The sequence below is a fragment of the Octopus sinensis genome, linkage group LG1 (genome assembly GCF_006345805.1).
Source record: "Octopus sinensis linkage group LG1, ASM634580v1, whole genome shotgun sequence".
Classification (NCBI taxonomy): domain Eukaryota; kingdom Metazoa; phylum Mollusca; class Cephalopoda; order Octopoda; family Octopodidae; genus Octopus; species Octopus sinensis.
Genome location: NC_042997.1, coordinates 61,920,100 through 61,942,704, shown reverse-complemented (window position 1 = coordinate 61,942,704; position 22,605 = coordinate 61,920,100). Strand labels below are relative to the sequence as shown.

Here is a 22,605-nt window from a genome sequence, read left to right as displayed (position 1 = left end):
AAAAAGTAAATAGAAATAGTCTAAGGCTTTACTCTCCTGGGAAAGACTGGCTTGGTCCAGTTTCTTCAGAAAAATCACCGAAAGAAACAGTTTTTAAATTTTCACTCCATTCAGGTGCCAATTCATTTTCTTTATCGCTGTCGGAGCTCTCGGATTCACTGTTTTCACTTTCGGAAAATGAAACATCGGATTCATTATCAAATACCCCGTGCTTTTTTTTTCAGTCATAGCGTTAGATTTATCAAGGTCTTCAGTAGAAAAGCCTTCGAATTCTGACTCGCTGCTTGATATAATGAAATTCATATCCATTTTTTGTCAGAATTACAAATTTTGAAAACACAATAGGAACAAATTTTGGGAAAAAATCTCCCAAAATTCACGGAATTAAAATTACACTTCGATCATTGTAGATGAACTGTTTACGAAGTATAATCACATGTTTTCACAAATGTACTAAAGAGATTTGCTCTGATATTCTCATTTAAATATGAATAGGTAAATACGGGCGGGTTTGGGCGGTTTGGTCACATTAACCAAAAATTTTTTTGGGCGGCTTTGGGCGGTTTGGTAACGAAAGGGTTAACCCTGGAATCTTTGAGTGATCTTATTTTCCTGAACTCTGGTAAACACTAAGCCATGAAAACTGTTGAAAGAACATTGCAATGTGGATCTATTTAAATATGGGGTATCAATATGGATCTATTTAAATATGGGGTATAGACATTATCTGCAAAATATATTACTATGGTACAGAAAATATCTGCTATATTTTACAACAAACCATATCAGTTTGTTCACAAAGAGAACATTTCAGCAACAAAATAATCCTGTTTTCCCAATCATTGCTAATAAATGATTATAATGAGTAGAGTTCTTGTTTCACAACTTACCTTCATAGGAGGAAACTTGTGGTAAGGTGCCGTACCAGTGGCCAGTTCTATTGCTGTTATGCCAAAACTCCAAATGTCAGCTTTGAAATCATATCCAGTTACCTTTGAATGAAATTAGACCAAGTTAATATCACATCATCATCATTATTATCATTTTACATCTGCTTTTTTTCCATGCTTGCATGGGATAAATGGGTTTTTTCAAGCACAGCATATTGGCACTTCATCATCTTCATGAGGTTCTACCTTTCAAAATCAGCCATCACCTCTTCTTATATATTCCTTTGCCCTCTTCTGCAAGTTCCTTTTCCATGCATTGCTTATCCCATTTCTATTTGATATCCTCCCTATGCATAGCTTTTACATGCATACTGCATCTGATTCAACATACATGGTTTCTTACAGGTTTTCTCTTAGCTCATATGCACTCCATCACTCATTCACACTAGCATTACATATGTAGCAGAGGAAGGTTACCTCATTTATTTTTCCAGCCTTCATACATCTCTGCATTTAATGCTTAGGTTTCATAGTGTATCAAGTAACAGGCTGAAATAAGTACTAAGGTTAATATGGTGGGAGGAATGACCTTGGCATGTGTACTGATTCATTGAGTTCTCTTGTATAAGACATGTGGAATTGTTTTATTGTCTACTAGTATGAAATTTAAAAGAGCTCAACAAATCAATCTACAAGCAGAGCAAACATACACATACATCCACCCAGCTGTGCGGTTATGAAGTTCATTTTGCAGTTGACCAATACATTGTGATTAAAACTGGTGGATCAAAACTGTGAAGAAGCCCATTGTGTGTGTGTGTGTGCGTGCATACATATATATATATATGTCTGTATATTGATTCCATGAGTCTTCTTAACACTACCTGAGCAAAAAACAATGATGTTTACATTTTCCAGTAAACAAAACTCTTGCGTTTTTATCAGATTTGGCAATTTCAAAACATAAGGACTACGGGAATGATAACACTGTACTTACAAATCTGCCGCAACAAATTCAACGTAACCTGTGCCAGCATGGAAAAATGATGATGGTAGGTAGGTTAATATTTAGTCTATTTCTAGAACAGAGAGAGGGTTGGTTTCTAACCCAAACCCTAAGGTTTTCCTTAAAATTTCCAATAACATCAACAGGGAAGTTGCACATGTGTATGTGTGTGTGTGCACGTGCATGCGTACATGCGAAAATTTTTAGAGTAAGTACACATGCAAGTTTGTAGGCTTTGTTTTATGTATACTCATACATATAGCTGCACATCTAGATATGTGCATATGTAATTATATGCTAAACTTCTGGAAAGTTTTACATATTTTGAAAGTATAGTTATACAGGCATTTCCTCAATTACCTGAATGCTGATGTTTGTCATGGTCAGTTATTTCAATATGTTGCAGCAGCAACAAAGATGTTTGTTCCTTACCTGTTCCATTACTTCAGGAGCCATCCAACACGGAGTTCCAACAAACGTATGTCGTACTGAATCTCGAGACAGATCTTTCCCAGTAGCAAGCCATGCACTAACACCAAAATCTATAAAATAAATGAAAAGACATGATTGACAAAAACAATAAAAAAACAGTCTTCTATTAAATCATGATGTGGAAGTCTTCAAGATCTAACATGCAAAAGCAATGGTCAGCAAAAACTACTCTGCAATGAGCAACAATACAAGAGATGAGTGGAATGTGTCAACAAGTCTTCTCTTGCCATGAGATGTTCTGAGACCACCACCCATCCCCATGCTTGTTATGTGTATCATCACAGCAAACTCAAAGCTCTTTCTTCATAGTCCAGGCTTTAACCCCACAGAGGAAAATAATCTCTATATATATCCAGAAGGCCAGCCTTGTTGACTTAGAAATATTTGATTATTAACAGCATTTCCCTTCTACAGCATTAAGATTTTAATATCACTCTTTGTTTCAGACACATAAACACACTAATTACAAAGTTCATTTTGAATCATTCTCTTCTCAATAATAGCCTTATTTAAGGAAGAGAGCTGGCAGAATTGTTAGCATTTCAAGTAAAATGCTTAGTGGCATTTCGTTGGGCTTTTGCATTCTAAGGTCAACTTTGCTTTTCCTCTTTTCCAGGTCAGTAAACTAAGTACCCGTTAAGCACTAGGATCAATGTAATCGACTTACCTACCTCTGTAAAAGTGCTGGTCTTGTACCAAACTTTGTAATAAATATTAGCCTTATTTAAGGAGGCTAGCTAGCAGAATCATTAGTATGCCAGGCAAAATGCTTGGCAGCATTTTGTCTCTTTTTTACATTCTGGGTTATAATTCCACCAAGGTCAACATTGCCGTCTGTCCTTTCAGAGTCAGTAAAATAAGTAGTAGTTGATCACTAGGGATGATGTAATTGACTTACCCCTCCTCTGAAATTGCTGGCCTTGTACCAAAATTTGAAACCAACATCAGCCCTATTTTCAGACATGATGGAATTGTACTGTTGTTGACATATAAACAATTAACAAATAAATACAATAGCACTTGAAGTATGACATGTAGAAAAGATGAAAGAAAATTAGATACCCTACCTGCAATGTAAACAGAACCATCTGTTCCCAGTAACACGTTACCAGCCTTTATGTCCCTGAAATACAGAATTTCTCACAAGTTAACATCTTTCATTTAATTTTTCTCAACAGTTCTAAATAGTAAAATTACCACATTTAAATATCTCAGATGAGTTATAGCTTTAACATACTCGTCATTTTTCAGGCTATTCACTTTATCTTCAAGAGATGAAACAATTTCTCATGTTCATAGCTACACTATGTTTCGATTGTTGATCATCATCAAATGTCTTATTCCTATATATGTATCAATGATGACAGGCCTTTGCCTTTGCAATGATAAATACTTCATATTCAACATCTGATTTGATAAAGCATGCACTGTAACAGAGCAGCAGTCATTCTAGCCAATAAACTGATCCCATACTGAGCACAAATACACACACATGCACGAAGCCCTCTAATAGTATATGTGCCCTGAATTTCATTTTCCTTTATAAATATCCACTTTCCTCCATCTTTGATTAGCATAATGCTTTCATGGGTGTGTAGAATGTGTAATAATGTATGTATAGTAGAGTATTTGGGTGTTTCACTATGTATAATTAATAAAGTGTTTAGTCATGCAAATATGTGTGTAGTTGTGTCGTTGAATCCCAGGTCAGCTCTGATTGAGCCAACCTATAATGCCATGACTACCCTAACTTTTTGTATATCAGAAACTAGTTTTCAATGTGTCCTCTTTTTTTTTAAGATTCCAGAATGTGATTTGAGAATGATCTGACCAGTATTTCTAGCATATTGGTTACCATATAAAAGATACCTTGCTGGTTTGTAATGATATGTGTGTATCATAAGTAGAACAGCAGTGTAAGGTGTGTGTGTGTGTGTGCGTGAGCACGCGCGTAAATAAGAGAATTTTAATAGATGGTGTAATGGAGTGTGTGTGTGTGTAGTGGTATATATGTAATTGTGCATGTAGTAGTGTCTGTAGTAATGTGAGTGATGTACACGATATATGTATAGTAATATGTGTGTGTGTGTATGTATATATATATATATATATATATATATATATATATATATATATATATAGAGAGAGAGAGAGAGAGAGAGAGAGAGAGATGTATACGCAGTAATGTATAGGTAGCTGGTACAGTTGTAGTAGTGTGTGTTTGTATGTGAGAGATGCTACTGTCTATTATTCATCTAGTTTGCCTGCTAAGCTGGCCACTACTATTTTTGCCTAAGCTGCCTTTCTTGACAAAGCTTTACATTTTTGATATGTACACAGACCAGACTGCATTCAAACAATCCATAGTTTAAAACAAAGGTTTAAAAATAAAGGCATGGCTGTATAGGTGAAAAGCTTGCTTTGCAACCACATGGTTTTCAATTCATGTCCCACTGCATAGCACTTCGGCCAAATGTCTTCTACTATAGCCCTGGGTCAACCAATGCTTCGTAAGAGATTTTGGTAGATGGAAAATGTGCGGAAATCAGTCACACGTGTGCATGCACTAACTTCTTTTTGTGTCTGTTCCCCCTCCCCACCACTTGACAACTGATATAGGTTTTTTATTTATATCTCTGTAACTGAATAAAGAGACAAATAGAATAAGAACTAGGCTTAGAAAATAAGTACTGGTGTCAGTTTGTTTGACAAAAACGCTTTAAGGCAGTGCCCTAGTGTGACCACAATTCAATGACTAAAACAAGTAAATGTTAAGTCAAAGTCTAATCTGATGCTACATTCATATACAGGAGTAAGAGACTTGACAATCAAAGATGAAACTAATTGAAATACCATGTAGATGTAAATATTAAAAACCGTTTCATCTCTAGAAATGAGGTTAATAATTTGAAAAGTTATAATTGTTTTCTCACATTTAACCTGAAGAATTAACATTGCTAGACCATTTTCATCAACCCAGAGATCTGTATGGATTACTGGATCAATTAATTCAAGATAGATGCCTATTATAATGCAATTGGCTAAATCATGAAACTGAACAGCTATCATTCAAAACTTAAAATGTTTAATTAATGATAGTACAAATCAGCAACAAAATATAAACAAGATCTAAATTACACAGCTTTTACTCTTTCAAACCATCATTGTCATTGTCATCATCATCATCAACATTTAATATCCATTTTCCAGTTTGGCATAGATTGGACAGCTTAACAGGAACTGGCATGGCCAAGGGCCACAACAGGTTTCACAGTCTGCTTTGGTTTTGTTGTGATTTTAGTTTTGATCGTGTGACTTTGATTGTCTCGATTGCTGTTATTTGCCTACAGTGCAAATGCGCAGAGTTCTGTTCTATTTACAGCACAACATGTTCAGTGTTAGTCTTTAGTTTGTCGAGACTGTAGCAACTCACTGCATAAAACTGTTATTGCATTGAAGTTTAGTTTTGTTTACAATTTAACAATCTTTGTTTGTATTGTAGATTACTGTATTTTAGTTGATTGAAACCTTTTAAACTTAGATATTCCACTTTGGGTTTATAACAGGCTTGATTTCTATGGCTGGATGCCCTTCCTAATGCTAACCACTCCACAAAGCGTACTAGGTGCTTTTTGCATGGTGCCATCATCAGCACATTTTACGTGGCACCAGCATCAGTGCCTTTTATGAGCACCAGTACCTACATCAATGCTTTTTTTATGTGGCACCTAGATATTTGTATCTCAATTCTGTTGTGATGGACAGGTTTTCTCAAGTACAGCAATGCACCACACACCTCAGTCCTGTCATCTCCTTTGTAAGGTTAAACAAAAGAAATTTTTCTTTATTGCTAGAATTTTCAAGAAAAGATGGTTATAGAAAAATAATTTGATATTTACCGATGTATTTGTCCATTGTTATGGAAATAATCCAAACCTTTCAAAACCTCCTTCATTACAGTGGCAATAGAAACTTCATCAAGCACTCCATTTTTACAGCTGGCTGACTTCATACGATTCTTAATTATATCTAACATTGAACCTACAACAAAACAAAATATAAAAATCATCTCAAACATAGTTGTCATTGCTGTTAGCAGTATTATGTTGCAGCTGTTAGTTTTTATATTTTTAATTTGAAGTGTAACAAGAGAGATGACTACATTAGTTTTGATATTTAATGCAATAAATTAAAATCAAATACAAGTACTGAACCATTTTTCTGGTAAACTTCAGATAAAGATGGTCAGAATTTCTAGATTGACTGGATTTCTTGATACAGGTTAAATATATACTTAAAATGTAAAAATAAACAATGAAAATTAAAGAACAAAACTGTATTTTTAGCTATGACTGCTTGTTTGCTGTAGAACTTGCATTTCTGAACAAAACCATGTCAAAAACTTTAGGTTGTGCTACACAAAAAAAAAAACACAAAAAAAGAAAGAAAACAAACTGCACACAAAATTCAAGACTAACTAATTTCAAAAACAACCAGTTTTCGGGAATTCCCAGATTTATGAAAGCCAGAAAATATGAGACAAAATATAATTATTCTGTTTCTAGATCACATTTCCTATAACATTTGAGTTTATATTTATATCACAACTAGATTTTACTATTTCCATCACATGCCAGGGGAAAAACTAAAAGTAGTTGATAGCTTCCGTTACCTAAGTGACCAAATCAGTAAGAGGGGGTGGATGCTCTGAGAGCGTAGCTGCTAGAATAAGAATAGCCGGGGCAAAGTTCAGAGAGCTCCTACTTCTGCTTGTAACAAAGGACCACTCAGAGTGAAAGGTAGTCTGTATGACGAATGTGTGCGAACTGCTATGCTACACAGCAGTGAAACATGGGCTGTGACTACTGAAGACATCCGTAAGCTTGCAAGAAATGAAGCTAGTATGCTCCACTGAATGTGTAATGTCAGTGTGCATATATGACAGAGTGCAAGCGCCCTGAGAGAAAAGCTGGACATAAGAAGCATCAGATGTGGTGTGCAGAAGAGATGACTTCACTGGTATGGCCATGTATTGCATATGGATGAGGGGAGCTGCGTGAAAAAGTGTCACACCCTAACAGTGGAGGGAACCTGCGGAAGAGGTAGACCCAGGAAAACCTGGGATGAGGTGGTGAAGCACAACCTTCAAACATTGAGCCTCACGGAGGCAATGACAAGTGACTGAGACCTTTGGAAATATGTTGCGCTTGAGAAGACCAAACAAGCCAAGTGAGACTGTAACCATGGCCTATGCCAGTGTTGCATAACCGGCCCATTTAAGAGTACCCTTCAATCATTAGGCAATATACTGAGCTTGAGAAGACCTGTTAAGTGAAATTGCTGTCATGGCCAAATCCTGTGCAGGTGGCACATAAAAAGCACCATTCAAGCATGGTTGAAGCCAGTACCGCCTGACTGGCCCTGTGCCGGTAGCACATAAAAAGCACCCACTACACTCCGAGTGGTTAGTGTTAAGAAGGGCATCCAGCTGTAGAAACCTTACCAGGTCAGATTGGAGCCTGGTGTAGCCTCCTGGCTTGCCAGTCCTCAGTCAAACTGTCTAATCCATGCCGGTATGGAAAGCAGACGTTAAATGATGATGATGATTTGTAGCAAGGAAATGCAATTCCTCGGTATTATTCAGTAGAACCTTTTTTATACAAGGAAGCATGTAGTAATAATAATAATAATAATAATAATAATAATAATAATAATTGTGTACAGTGCTCAGGTGCACTACAACTCATCTAAAGTGTATATATAATCAGGTGTAGTTTCGACGGATTTCGGAAAGCATGAGGGCCTTAAAGGATGCAGTGTCATGGCAGTCAACAACTGATGCAGGCAGTTTATTCCATGCTTCAGCAACCCTGAGCGTGAAAAAATGTTTCCGAAAGTCATGGGAGCTGTATTGTTTTCTGACTTTGTAGGCATGTCCACGTGTGTTAGACACATGGAGATCAAAAAGGTGTTCAGTGTTGTTGTTGGTGAGGTGGTTGATAACTTTGTGGGTGTTTACCAAGTCCGTCGCCAAACGCCGGAGCTTCAGTGAATCCATGCCCAGGGAAACAAGGCGCTCAGAATATGGTAGGTGTCTGATGGAGGGTATGCGTTTGGTTGCACGTCTCTGGACAGATTCCAGGAGGTCAATGTTCTGTGCAAGATAGGGGTTCCAAACTGATGATGCGAATTCCAAGTGTGGTCGTACCATAGCTGTATACAGTTTTAAATAGATGGCTGGAGAGCGGCTAACAAAAGACCTGCTGAGTGATGCCAAGACACCCTCGGCCTTCCTGACAATCTTAGAGATATGCTTTGACCAACGCAAATCACTGCTGACAGTGATGCCTAGGTCACGCTCGCAAGAGGATTTCTTGATATCAGTGTTGTGGAGGGAGTATGTGAACGCAGGGTTTTTTCTCCCAAAATGCATGGTGGTACACTTGTCCACAGCCAGTTTCAGTTGCCAGTCTGTGATCCATTGCTGCATTGTGTCTAGGTCTGATTGCAGGAAAGAGTTGTAGACATCAGGATCTGTCCTCTTGATTTCAAGGTACAGCTTGATGTCGTCTGCATTTCAATACTGTGGCATTCTTTAAATTGGCATCTATGTCGTTAATGTATGCCACAAACAAGAGGGGACCCAGGACAGATCCCTGTGGTACACCCGATGACATCTCATATGGTGTAGAGTGCTGTCCTAGAACTGTGACTACCTCCTTTCGGCTGAGGATGAAGGATTTCAACCAGTTAAAAAGGTCATCCCCCACACCCATTGCAGAGAGTTTCACCATAAGCCTTTTGTGTGGCACAGAGTTGAAAGCCTTAGCAAAGTCAAGGTAGACAACATCCACCCATGAGCCACTGTCAGTAATCTGAGTAATGTCCTCAAGGAACTCGACAAGCTGGTCACTGCAGCTGGAGTTAGGGACAAATCCATATTGTGAGGGTCGGATGAGACTGTGAGAGCTCCAGAAGTTCCAGAGTGTTTCTCTGACACACGATTCCATCAGTTTTGCAATACAGCTAGTGAGACTGACTGGGCGATAGTTGACAGGTGATGTGCGGTCGCCCTTTTTGAACAGAGGAATGACACTGGCAGTTTTCCACTGCTCCGGAGTAGCACCATTGTTGAGACAGTACTGGAAGAAAATAGAAAGCTGGTGTAAAAGGAAGTGCCTGCCACGTTTGAGAAGCAGGTATGTAACTCCATCGAGACCAGGGGAGGCATAGTTGCGCTTATTTTGAAGGTGACGTCGCAGCATTGCAGGTGTAAATTCCATAGTTGTTATGGAGTTTGCTGTTAGTGATGGTGAAGATGGTACATTTTGACTTTCAACAGTGAATATGTTTGCATAGCACTCGGCAATGAGTTCTGCGCATTCCTTGGGGTCGTCAGTGATCTGGTTGTGTGAGGGTTGCGAAGAGGGCCCACTGGAGAGTGAGGTCTCTGCTTGGAATGCACATATTTCCAGAAACCTTGCTGTCAGGATTGGCTGCTATGCACTGTTCAAATTCAAGCACTGCTTTTTTTGTCACTTGCTTGAGATGGTTGGAGGATTTATTCCGCTTCTTCCTGTTGGGTCTGATTTATGCAACCTGTATTCCCGTTCAGCAGTCCGACGTTCCCTCCTGGCAAGTCGGACCGCTGAAGTTTCCCAAATTGCCCTTTTGGGGCGGTTCTTCTTTTTTTGTTACGTGGCACTGATGCTGCACATGCTGCCCATATTGAGTCCAGGATACTCTGGAGTATAGTATTCACATCTCCAGAGTTGTAGAATTCACGCCAGTTTGGGTGCTGTAGTTCAGTGTGGTACAGGTTCCAATCTGCTCTCTTCCAATCGAAGGAAGCAGATTGGAGATGGTTCAGGTTTTTGTTGCCCGCAAGAGCCAGATTGGCGATGATCATAGCATGATCAGAGTCACCTAGAGGTTCCTCCGTTGTGCAATTGATAACTGCTTCAGGAGTTGTGGTGAAGAGCAGGTCCAAGGTGTTGTCGCCTCTTGTTGGAGAGGTGACTACTTGTGACCAGTTTGAGTCCAGCACAAGCTCAACAAAATCGTTTGCACTCTGTGGCCAATGGAAGGTCTCCCAATCGATCTCAGGATGATTGAAATCGCCTGCAATAAACACATAGTGGCTGTTTTCCTGGCAGCAGCTCGGAGGACATTGCAAAGCTGTGTGTCCCGATGGTAACTTGGGGGACGATAAACAACGCCAAGCAGGAGTGTTGACATGGTCATACGCACGTCACAGAAAAAAACTTCTTCTTGTGATTCGTTCAAATCGGCAAGGAATTACCAAAAAATTTGAACGAACGTAGACCATCACACCACCACCACGGCGGTTAGTGCGGTCCTTACGGAAGAGGTTGTACCCCGTAATGTTGAAAACCCCATCACAGAGTAAGGAATGCGCCATGTTTCCGTGACAGTGATGAAGTCAGGGTCAACACTTCTGATGTAGGCGTTGAACAAATGTATTTTGTTGCATAAACTGCGAGCATTTAAGGACAACAATTTGTACCCTGCTCGCAGTTTATGATGGTGTGTGTAGAGGATGGCAGGTTGTTCTGGCTTAGTTTCCCTGAGTTGCTGTAGTCTTTTTAGTTATTGTGGGTAGAGAGCACTCAGACCAGCTGGTATCTCTCTTCCACGTTTCAGCAGTCTTGACAAATCTCCAGATTTGTCCATCTTCCCGAAGACTGAAGCTTTCCTGTAGAGCTGAGTTCCTATTCAGGGAAGCCACTACACGTAGCTTCGGGCGTACATCGGACGGTAAGCCTGGGCGTGTTCGGAAGGTGGTCCGATTTTCCCGCCCAGCTTTAACTGAGGCCAGATGGTAAGAGGTTGCCTCAGTGGGGTCCGAAAAGACAACTTGATGAGCCTAGGTTTTGGGCCAGGTCGTCCAAGGCGGATAGCACCCGTTGGGGGAACGCAGCCTAGGTCTTTGGCTGAGTTGGCAGCAAAAGCCTGAAGATCAGCCATGTCTTCTGGCACCCCAATGGCAATGACTTCATGGGTGGCAGAATCCGCGGTCTTAAATGCGACAAGAGGCACAGGTACAGGGAGGTTCTTTAGCAGAGCATTCGATAAGAACCCCTCATTGTGGAGTCCAACCTGAATGGTTGCTTTTATTCCTGCTACTTCCCCTTTTAAAGCACAGATCGATTGTTGCAGTTCTGCAAGAAACGCACTGGTCCATTGGTGTTGTTGTTGTTGCTGCTGTTGCTCTGGTTGTGGTTGATTTTGTTGTTGCTGTTGTTGTTGTTGATGTTGTTGCTGCTGCTGCTCTGGGTGTGGTTTGATTTGTTGTTGCTGCTGCTCTGGTTGTGGTTGATTTTGTTGTTGCTGCTGCTGTGCTCTATTGTTGTGCTGCTGCTCTGGTTGTGGTTGATTTTGTTGTTGCTGCTGTTGCTGTTCCGCCTCCTCCACGGGAGTGGGCAGGGGGAGACACAATCGTCGGTTGTGGAGGCACGCAGGCCTGACACTGAAAAGTCCAAGATTTAAGCTGAACCATCTTCCAGAGTCTATCCATCATAGCATTATGATGGCTCTTTTTTTGGCCTGGGATCTTCTGAAAGTCCGTGGCACATTGGAGGCAGACAGAGATGAGACATGTCCCACATTCGACCCAGCGATTACGGAACGTATTTCGGGTTCCGTACAGATGTGGCAGGTGTGATTTTCTGGGCAGTGTTCTATTTTAGAGCAGCAGCGACCAGTCTTATCGCACGCCGCTATGGATTTCACCATGGCGATTCTTTGGTTCTGGTCATCCGTAGGGACAGAAAATGTAAACAACAATACGATAAAAGTAAAATATAAAATATTTGTTTTTGATTCGTTCTTTTTGTGTATATTCCTTGTTCTAAATATTGTGTGTGTATATACACATGTTTCGTTCTTTTTTGTGTATATCCTTTTTTTCTTAAATATTGCGTGTGTATACATAAAGTATTTGTGCGTATAGACACGGAGAAAGTTTGTAAACAGAAAGAAATTTTTGATTTTTTTTGCAGTGTAGTCCGTCACATTAAATAGTGTGATTTATTTTCACTCTGCACGTATACATGTGTGCTACAAGTATCTATGTATGTATGTATGTCACTGCTTTATAAATTTTGGACGTACTTACTGTCGTTCAACGATTTCTTTTACCCTCAACTACACGTGGTGAATTCTTCCATTGTAGATCTGTGGTGGTCATCGTCGTAATATTTTCTCTTTAGTTTCCTCGCCAAATTGATTATCCCCTAATCAAACCATTTGTTTGTCTACTTGTGAATGTGTCTTGTTTTAGTAACATTGTATTTTCCTCCTTTTCCTTTTCATTCCCATATTATATGGAACTTCGGTGGACAGCTACTCTAAGACTCCAGCTGCCAGGTCGCCATTTTACTTGTACTTGTACTTCTCCCAAATTACAACCATACAGATTCCATCTTGGATCTCAACTACATTTGATACATAGAATTCATTTTCTTTTTCATGGATATAGTTACTTTGAATTAACAGTTATGTCTAATTCACACACGCACACACATATTTATATATTTAACTCTTACGTCTATTGTAACTGATATACAATTCACCTACCACTAACTGTAGTGTGTAAATCACAATCCATCGACCTGTACAGCGCCTTGCTGCAGGTACTGCTTATCAGTTCATGAAGGTGAACCTACATCTCTTCAAGTGCAGCGTTCTACCACTCTCTAACTCGCTTTTCTCCAACCACCTTGAAATTGTGATTCTCATTACATTTTCATTCTCAGCCAGTGCTACTCCGTTATTATTCACTTTAACACCTTACTGTTTTTTACTTTGCCTCTTTATCTCATTCCCAATAGCTTCCACTTTAGGAGAGAGATATCACTCTTCATTCTGTACCAGCAAGTATTCAACTAGGAAAGAAATCAGGCTGAAATTAACTGATAGGAGTTGTGAAATACTCCAATTTTACAAAGATAAGTTATCTAATTCTAGTGATGTTCTGATATATATACACCTGGTCTCCTAACAAAACCAAAGTATTATAGAGTAAACTGAAAAATACTGCAAACTAACAAGCCTCTACATTCTCTTTAACCTACAAGAAATAGCAATTAAATTTCTCCTAAATCACACCTTACTGTCCTGAAAACAGGGAGAACACATCAAATAATGTAGCCTTTGATAACCCCAAATAAGCAAGATAGTCCAGGCAGAAGCTACTTTGATTGCAACTTTCTTCTATCAAGGTTGATCTGAGGCTAAACAACAACTAAAATAACTACCAGTTGTGTTAGCAGGGCTAACAAGTGTTATATTAGTGACGTGTATATTAGGATGGTGAGTGACAGGTAGGGAGCACTCCGCAACAGTCATCAATTTACTGATATCTTGTTTCCCTACTAAATCTCCTCTGAAGGATTAATGATAACATAGCAATGTTATAAAGTTTCGAGCCCTCAACTCCAGATGGAGTCAAAGAAGTACTCGTATCTTAGGTATTTTTTAAACTTGGGCAAACCCATGCCTCTCATGGCATGATCACAGCTAAAAATCTTCCAGAGAGAAAGAGAAAAGAATCAACCCCAGTACTAGAGTGATAGGTTACCTAGTGATCCTGAAGGGACATGGAGGCGCATGGCTTAGTGGTTGGGGTGTTGGACTTAGGATCATAAGATTGTAGTTTCGATTCCTAGGCTGGGCATAGGCAACACATTGTGTTCTTGAGCAAAATATTTCATTTCATGTTGTTCCAGTCCACTCAGCTAACAAAAATGAGTAACCCTGAGATAGACTGGCATCCCGTCCAGGTGGGGAATATATACGCCAAGGAAACCAGGAAGTCAGCCCTATGAGTCTATATGACTAGGGAAGGAAAGGAACTAAGGAATCTGAAGGGAAGAAAGGCCAAGTTGGCACAGTAGATTTAAACTCAGAGCACAGAAAGCCAGAATGAATACTGCTAAGCATTCAATACAATGTTATAATGACTGTGAAGTTATAAGCAAATATTGACAAGTAATAGAGGAGTTAGGACATTAGTGTACCAGCATACACTGGCCAGAATTCTTGCAGGGAAAGAGTATAGGTAAGTTATTTGAAATAAGTAATAAATATGAAGTGAAAGGGTTGGGATAGGCTTTTGTAAAAAAGAAAACAAAAAGAAGAAAAAAAGCAACTAAAATTATTTTCCACAAAAAGAATGAACAGATTAGCAGTGATATTAGTTTTTTATGTGGTATGAGAAAGAGACATCAAAAATAAATAACAAGGGATGTCATAATTGTGGCAGGGAAGTTTAATAGCTATGCTAAGATACATAAGCATAAATGCTGTGACACAAAGCAAGTTAGGCTCAAGCATTTGCAGTTCTGTGTTGTAAATGATTTATAATAAGTAATTAAACTTTAAGAAATCAACAACATACTTGTGATGTACTTGTAAAAGAGTGAAAGACAGCAAGAAACTACATATAAAAGTTAGGTAAACAAAAAACTCTACACCCGACTTGAACTTAACAAAATAAAAGAGTAGCATAAATGTAAGCAGTATACCAATGCTCTGAACTACAGAAATTAGAGACATGAAATGTTGGCAAAGAGGTATCTGTATGAAAAGTAGAATAAATAGGATGAAGTGTGATGATGCATGACAGCAAATAACCGACAATGAATACAATGAATGCAGAGGATCTAGAGAGATAAGATGAGTATGATCCATTAATGTGGTGCAAATAAATTCAAAGGTTCACATTTCAGCAATGCAGAAATAGTAATAATGATTTTTTTTCTGTAGGGAGGATTACTGTCATAACTGATATTTATGAACACCAGAAGAATGAACAGCATGGTTGAGCTTGGCAGGATTTGAACTCAGTACAAAGCATTTTGTCTGATGTTCTACTAATTCTGCCAACCCTCCACTCTTTAAAATAATAACAATCTTTATTACTTTGGCATTAAGCTATTAATTTGTAAGACTGAAGTATAACTGGCTGAGTCACTTTCTAAGATATAATAGGTACACACTTCAATGAAGGGTGCAAATGGGGGGGGGAGTCTGATGAAACTTAACTTAAAACAAAGTGGATATACAAGGCATCTTGTCTGGCACTTTACCAATTCCGCCCTTCCTCAATATCCAGAACTGCAGCTTCTGAAGATCCTTTTCTGCACAAAGTGACTCCTCACTCGACCCTTAAAGTACAAATGCTTGACAAGCCAATGAGGAAGCCTTTACATGGTCACTTGTTAGAAAAAGCAGCCAAATCTCCTTCTCAAATTACACCTTACTGCATTTAAAAAATAGGATATATTGAATAATACAATCTTATATTCAGCATTCCTGAAAACAAGACAGGATTGTCATGGTTGGAATACTTTTAATCTTAAATCAGTTCAATGAGGGATACCTTGGACCTAAACAATAACCAGCAATAAATCTGAACGTTAACAACAAATACCTCACCAACTTTGCTTGAAAGCTACTCCTCAACCTTAGAGAGACATTCAAAGGCACAGAACACTGGCAAGAAAGAGAATGAATGACTGAAATGAAACTTGTTCAGACTAATACCACTGCAGTAATGACTCAGTGATGTAATGACCCAGTCCTGTAATGACCTAGCACAGCAGCAGGCATAAAGTCAGCAACAGAATGATTGAATTAAAATCAATAAATCAAAGGTAGGTTCTTTCCTCTTCTGCAATCATATATTTGTATTCCTAGATCAAAAGAAATCATTTATCGCCAGCAGCAGTGACAGTGCTTGCAGTAGCTGCAGTAGCAGTATAAAATAAAATTGCAGAGATCCAGCCAAAATCTCTCAAGTACCATTACGATCAGAGTTCATGAACAATTCTTGTCAACTCTGCCTTTCTTCCTTCTTGAGTCAACAGACCCACAAGAGATATAACAAGGAAAAAGAATTATCATTAGGAGTTGTGTTGAACAACTGTAGTCTGATGTAGGATGGATCCAACTATTAGCATTAAGCCTATGTTAAAAAGCATTATCATTAATAGTGTAAGGAGTAAGGCAGCAAGCTGGCAGAATTGTTAGCACGCTGGGCAAAAAGCTTAACAATATCTCATTCAGCCTTACATTCTGAGTTCAAATTCCATCAAAGTCAACTTTGCCTTTTATCTTTTCAGGGTCGACAAATTAAGTACCAGTCAAATACTGGAGTCAATAAATTAAGTATCAGTCATCAAGTACTGGGGTCGAGGTAACTGACTATTGCCCTCCCCACAAATTCCAAGTCTTGTGCCTATAGTAGAAAGGATTGTCAATGTAAAGAGTGCACAATCAGTAGAGAGATTAACAAAATATCTTGCCAAGTAGTTAGCTGCCGTCCTTTACATTTTGTGTTCTAAGTGGGCTGAGTTTCACTATTATTTTATTGACCCAGGAAGAATAAAAAATTAAGTATCCATCATGTTCGTATTACTTAAACCCTTCTTCACTCTTATGGAGCATAGGCTGTCAACAGTTTCTTTTCACTGCTCTCATCTCTAGTTTATCTTTCTCCTTCTTGTATCTCGGTTTTGAACTGTCATTGATACTTCTGTAACTCTTTGTTTCTAGGCAGGGATGTTGGCCCTACACAAACCTGTTTTTACCTCAGGGGAGAAGTAATCCATATTAGTCTGGCCTCTATCCTTTGACCTGTCCGGTATGGTAGGCCCTGCCAGGAACTTACACTCAGCTGGCATAGCTTTCAGGGTCATTTAAGTACACAAGCCACCACAAGGAGTGGACCCCTCATGTTCTAGGGTTGATTAAATCTACTATAAACCTTTCCCTAAAATTGTAGTCTGGATCATATGTTCATCACCACTGTCACTATCATCATCATCATCATTACCACCACCACCACCATCACAGAGATGGTTGAGACAGCAAGACAACATTTAGTTTTGACCCTCATGGTTCCTAGACTGAATCTCAAAGATCAAATCTGTCTTTCCTCACTCTCAAGATTTAATACAGTAACTATCAGCATTCTACTGCTGTCAAGTGAATAATCTACATCTACCTGATAAATTTTCACCTATTTTCTTAATATTATCAGACAAAAAAATGTTGACATGAATGGTGGGGAAGATAATCAACTAAACACTTCACAGTTCTTTCTTCAAATGCTAAAACGATTGATTCAGTATTTCAGCCTCCAATGCCAATAAAATAAAAACAATAATAAAGGTCAATTAAATTGATTACCAACATTTACATATATATATATATATATATACACACACACACACACACACACAAACACACACAAGCATATACGCATACATGCACACATAAATATGACCTTTTACATTTGACATATCTTGGATACCCAGAGATATTTTGTATGCACTTATCCATATCAAGTTTTACAAGCTGTGATGCGTATATTGTCACATTAATCAATATTTTAAAGACAATTTTCAGACAGTTCTATTTTTCAGTATTTGCACAACAGTATGTTAGACAAGATTTTATAATTGGTGGGGAACAAAAATGTCTACAATTCATGCCTTTGTTTTTTTACTTGTTTTTGTCATTAGACTGCTGCCTTGCTAGGGCACTGCCTTGAAGAACTTTTAGTTCAATGAATTGACCCCAGGACTTAATTTTGTTAAGCCTGGTACTTATTCTATCAGTCGCTTTTGCTGAACTGCTACATTACTGAGACTTCAACATACCAACACCGGTTATCAAGCGGTGGTGGGAGGGAACAGACACAGACAAAAAGACACACACACACAACAGGCTCTTTCCCCATTTCTGTTTACCAAATCCACTCACAAGGCTTTGGTCAGCTCAAGGATATTGAAGACACTTGCCCAAGGTGCCATACACTGGGACTGAACCCAGAACCATGTAGTTGAGAAGCAAGCTTTTTACCACACAACCATGCTTGTGCCTATACATATATGAATTACACACACATATAAATGTCTGTGTGTGTGTGTACAAATGAGAGAAGGAATACTTAATATATATAATACAGTTTATTTGTTTGAAGGTGATGATTCACTCCATAGCTAGTATGAATCTCTTGCTTTTGTGTGTTCATTCATCAGAACAAATACACTAAACTAAGACACTCAGACTAGTGACAGAGAGAGAATCAACAGTTTGGAAAATTAAATTACACACACACACACTCACATACATATAAAATTTTGGTCCTAAATAGTAGAGCCTTCTGACCACAAACTTCCAAGTTGCTATAAATATGCCCTATCTACCTAACTGAAAATTGTGCTTCACAATGCTACTGAGTTACTGTATGTAGAAATTAACAAAAAAAAAACCCAAAACAGCCAAATATTTACAACAGCCCATACACCGTAAACAACCAAAGTACAATGCCTCTGTAATCAATCAATCAGCAACAGAGGAAACTGATACAAGTGCCATCAGTGCAGTTTTATTACAGGGCCATTGCAACATAATCTTTGAAGTCACACACAAAATAATATTTATCACAACATACTAGTTTTTGTTTCTTTGTATTTTTTTGGTTTTCTATGCTTCCCCACACCACACATACTCACTCTCTCTCTCTCTCTCTCTCTCAAAAATAGACTCAACACATTAAATCGTTTACCAATAAGAAGATGTGCTGACGGTTTTATAATGAACTTCCTATCCAACATACCTTTTGTTGTTCTAGCGTTTTTCAATAACATCGCATGCATACATACGTACGTACACACAAACACATACAGATTTTTGTGAGTACATAAACATATTCACTTAAAACTGAACACAGATAGAGCCACAAAGAAAAGAGGGAAGTGGATCAAAAAGTGAGCAAATGGTTACTCATCTCCAATTCACAGAATCTATAACCATATTTAAAGATACACATTTTGTATTAAAAAATTTTTTACATCTGTGGAGGTGTGTGGCCTAGTGGTTAGGGTGTTGGGCACATGATTGTAAAATTGTAGTTTCAATTCCTGAACTAGGTGAAGCATTCTGTTCTTGAGCAAAACACATCATTTTGCGTTGCTACAAAATCCAGGAAACCAACCCTATGAGTTTTATGTCTCATGAAGGAACTTCATTTTAGGTCAGCTTTTCCATGCACAAGCACAGTCAGAAATAAACTAGCTATCTCTGTAGTATACATAATATTATTGCTGTGGTTTGTACAACTATCTGCCCACATGTTCAAATGCATGTCTCTCCAGTGCCAAAAAGTACTGTCACTGAATGACTTGTCAGCCATGCCAAATCATTTGCAACCAAGACAGCTGTGCCCAAACAGCTCATTCTAATATTACATATATCACTAGAACACTTGATTTCACAGCTGGACGAGCTTCCTGTAATTAACTATTCAAATGTGAAATAACAATGAAACCTGCTTAAGCTGACTGAATTAGGCAAGAATGAGAGGAGAGTCTTAATGGAGGCACACTGAAGTACATGAAGTAAGGCTTGAACTCAGTAGACCAGCACCCAAACTTCAAAGCTACTGAGATTCAATTTCTGGTTATTGACCAAAACTGTTGAGAGCTATGTATCAAATTCCAGATGGCTTCTGAATACAATCATCAACTGATAAATAGTTTTAAAGGTCATCTGCATTTGTGTTAGCTCACAAACACCTCAGAAGTATGTCTAATTGGCGCAAGGCCCCTAGATGTTGCATAACCCTCTTAGTAATGAGCACTTTGTTAACATCAATGTCCATTCTGCTAAAGTCAGTTTATGGTGGAAAAAAGAAACAAAAATGTCCTAACAAAGCTAACCACAAAGGTGCTAATGCTTTATATCATTCATTTGATGAATATAAGTTGTTCTTCATGACTTTGCAGGAGAAAAGAAATAATACTTGTTTCAAATTTTGGCACAAGGCCAGCAAGTTCAGGAGAGGGGTTAAGTCAAGTACATCAACCCAGTGCTCAAATGGTATATATTTTATCAACCCCAAAATGATGAAAGACAAAATCGACCTCAGCAGAATTTAAACTCAGAATGTAAAGACAGACAAAATACCATTAAGCACAGTCCCCAGATCACAATATTATTCGACATTTATTGTGTACTTTAGAAAAACAAGTAAGGAGTCGATATCTTCCACCATCATCACTCTAAGAACTGGAGACTGTTATAGCTGAAGAATGGACAAAAATTCCTTTGGAAACAATCCAAACTTTGTACGGGTCCATACCTCATAGATTTGAAGCTGTAATTACTACCAAAGGGGGTCCTACCCCCATATTACTCTTATTTGTTTCAGTCATTTGACTGCGGCCATGCTGGAGCACCACCTTTAGTCGAGCAGATCGACCCCCAGGACTTATTCTAGTACTTATTAGCCTAGTACTTATTCTATCGGTCACTTTTGCCAGACCGCTAAGTTATGGGAACATAAATACACCACCATCGGTTGTTAAGCAATGTTGAGGGGAAAAACACAGACACACAAACATATATATATATATATACACACGACGGGCTTCTTTCAGTTTCTGTCTACCAAATTCACTCACAAGGCTTTTGTTGGCCCGAGGCTATAGTAGAAGACACTTGCTCAAGGTGCCACACAGTAGGACTGAACTCGGAACCATGTGGTTGGTAAGCAAGCTACTTACCACACAGCCACACCTGTGCCTATATATATTAAAATAAATTTGTTTGAAATTTTAAGGTGTTTCCATTATTTTGTCCAACACTTGTGTGTATGTATATATATATATATATAAGTTAATCCAAACAAGAATACAAAAAGACAACAACGCAAGGATGTGGAACAAATAAAGTATTATTGGACGCTCAGGAAAGATGGGAAGAAGGAGGGTATATATATATATATATATATATATATATATATAAAAACTGTACTGGGAGAAGAAGAAACGAAATGAAACGAATCGAGAGAGAGAGGCTTCTTTCAGTTTCCATCTACTAAATTCTCTCACAAGACCTTGGTTAGCTTGAGGCTATAGTAGAACAATCTTTACCCAAGGTGCTATGCTATGCAATGGGACCCAGAATTGCATCGTTGGGAAGCAAGTATCTTACCATACAGCTACACCTGCACCTATAGCTAACAGTTTTAGATTTTTTTTTTATTTTTGCCAATTTTAAGTCTTATGCATTTATCTACAAATACAGATTATAGACAAAAAAAACCAATAGTTCTGCTTTCAGTGGATAATATTCTGATGCTGTTTCATATCCAACTGTTTTGTTCACCTTACCAACAAATCATAAGCACATTTTGTTCAAAACAAAAGTTGTGCTTACAGGCTGAGAAATTCAAGTCTAACATAAACAGACAGTGTATACAAATCATTATTAAATCACACAAATTTACATTAAACAGCTGTTTGAATTAGATTAATGCTTGTATAACGTCATGGCTAAGAATTCCCCCACTGTATAGATATGTATAGATACATGTATAATATCTATGTATGTATATGTAACAACTTAACAATAAGAAAAAAAATCATATACTTTTGGTACAACAGTCTGGAAATAAATATTTTATTTCAATCTATATATCATAAATTCAGTCTTTCAATTTAGAAAATGAAAAATTTTAAACAAGTCTATGCAAACTGACAAAAAACAATGCTTTTATAAAAAATATAAATACAAAAGTTTGCCTATTTATCAGCAGTCACTCTTTTCAGAAGCATCATTATATCGATTTCAAATAAAACAGCTACCCACCTCCACACAACTTCATAACAACCCACAGTTCTTCTTTCACTACAAATGATGTGTAATAGGCAACCACATTCTCGTGTTTACAGTGGCTCATAGCCTGAATTTCTTTCTGTTGAATAAAGACAAGATAATAAACAAAATCAGTAAGGAAGAGAGAACAAAAAAATAATAATGTTGGCATGTATAAGTAAATAAAAATATGAATTTGTTAAAACATCATTGTGGTATTTTTTTTTCTTTTGGTCCTATCTGAAAATAGAAAAAAAAAGGCAACAAACAGAACTATTAATTTCATTTCAATAACCAGCCCCCAAAATTAAACAAACCCTTATTAATACATACACATATGCACGTATTCACACAATAATACAGGAATACATTAATGTCTATTTCTAGTTCTTAGTGTCAGGTTGACACAGACATCACGTTTATGTAGTAAATCAAGAGCTCAATCTTAACACAGCTGATGTTATGGACTGATCCCATAATGAGCAGGAGAGACTGTGAAAGAACACGAAATAATCTTTCACAGGC

General features: G+C 38.0%; 1 protein-coding gene across 7 annotated transcripts in view; it reads right to left on the bottom strand.

Moving 5' to 3' along the window:
• The window catches only part of LOC115219553 (serine/threonine-protein kinase OSR1), a 249,692-nt gene that overhangs the window by 130,775 nt on the left and 96,312 nt on the right, over nucleotides 1-22,605 (bottom strand). For 6 of the 7 annotated variants that reach the window (XM_029789762.2, XM_029789764.2, XM_029789765.2 and 3 more), the window contains exons 3-7: nucleotides 22,075-22,180; nucleotides 6,288-6,429; nucleotides 3,456-3,511; nucleotides 2,329-2,438; nucleotides 891-992 (exon numbers count right to left, since the gene is read on the bottom strand). In XM_029789762.2, coding sequence (XP_029645622.1) covers nucleotides 891-992; nucleotides 2,329-2,438; nucleotides 3,456-3,511; nucleotides 6,288-6,429; nucleotides 22,075-22,180 — 516 coding nt within the window. The remainder of the gene's footprint in view (nucleotides 1-890; nucleotides 993-2,328; nucleotides 2,439-3,455; nucleotides 3,512-6,287; nucleotides 6,430-22,074; nucleotides 22,181-22,605) is intronic. The other variant, XM_036501570.1, reaches the window with a different exon arrangement.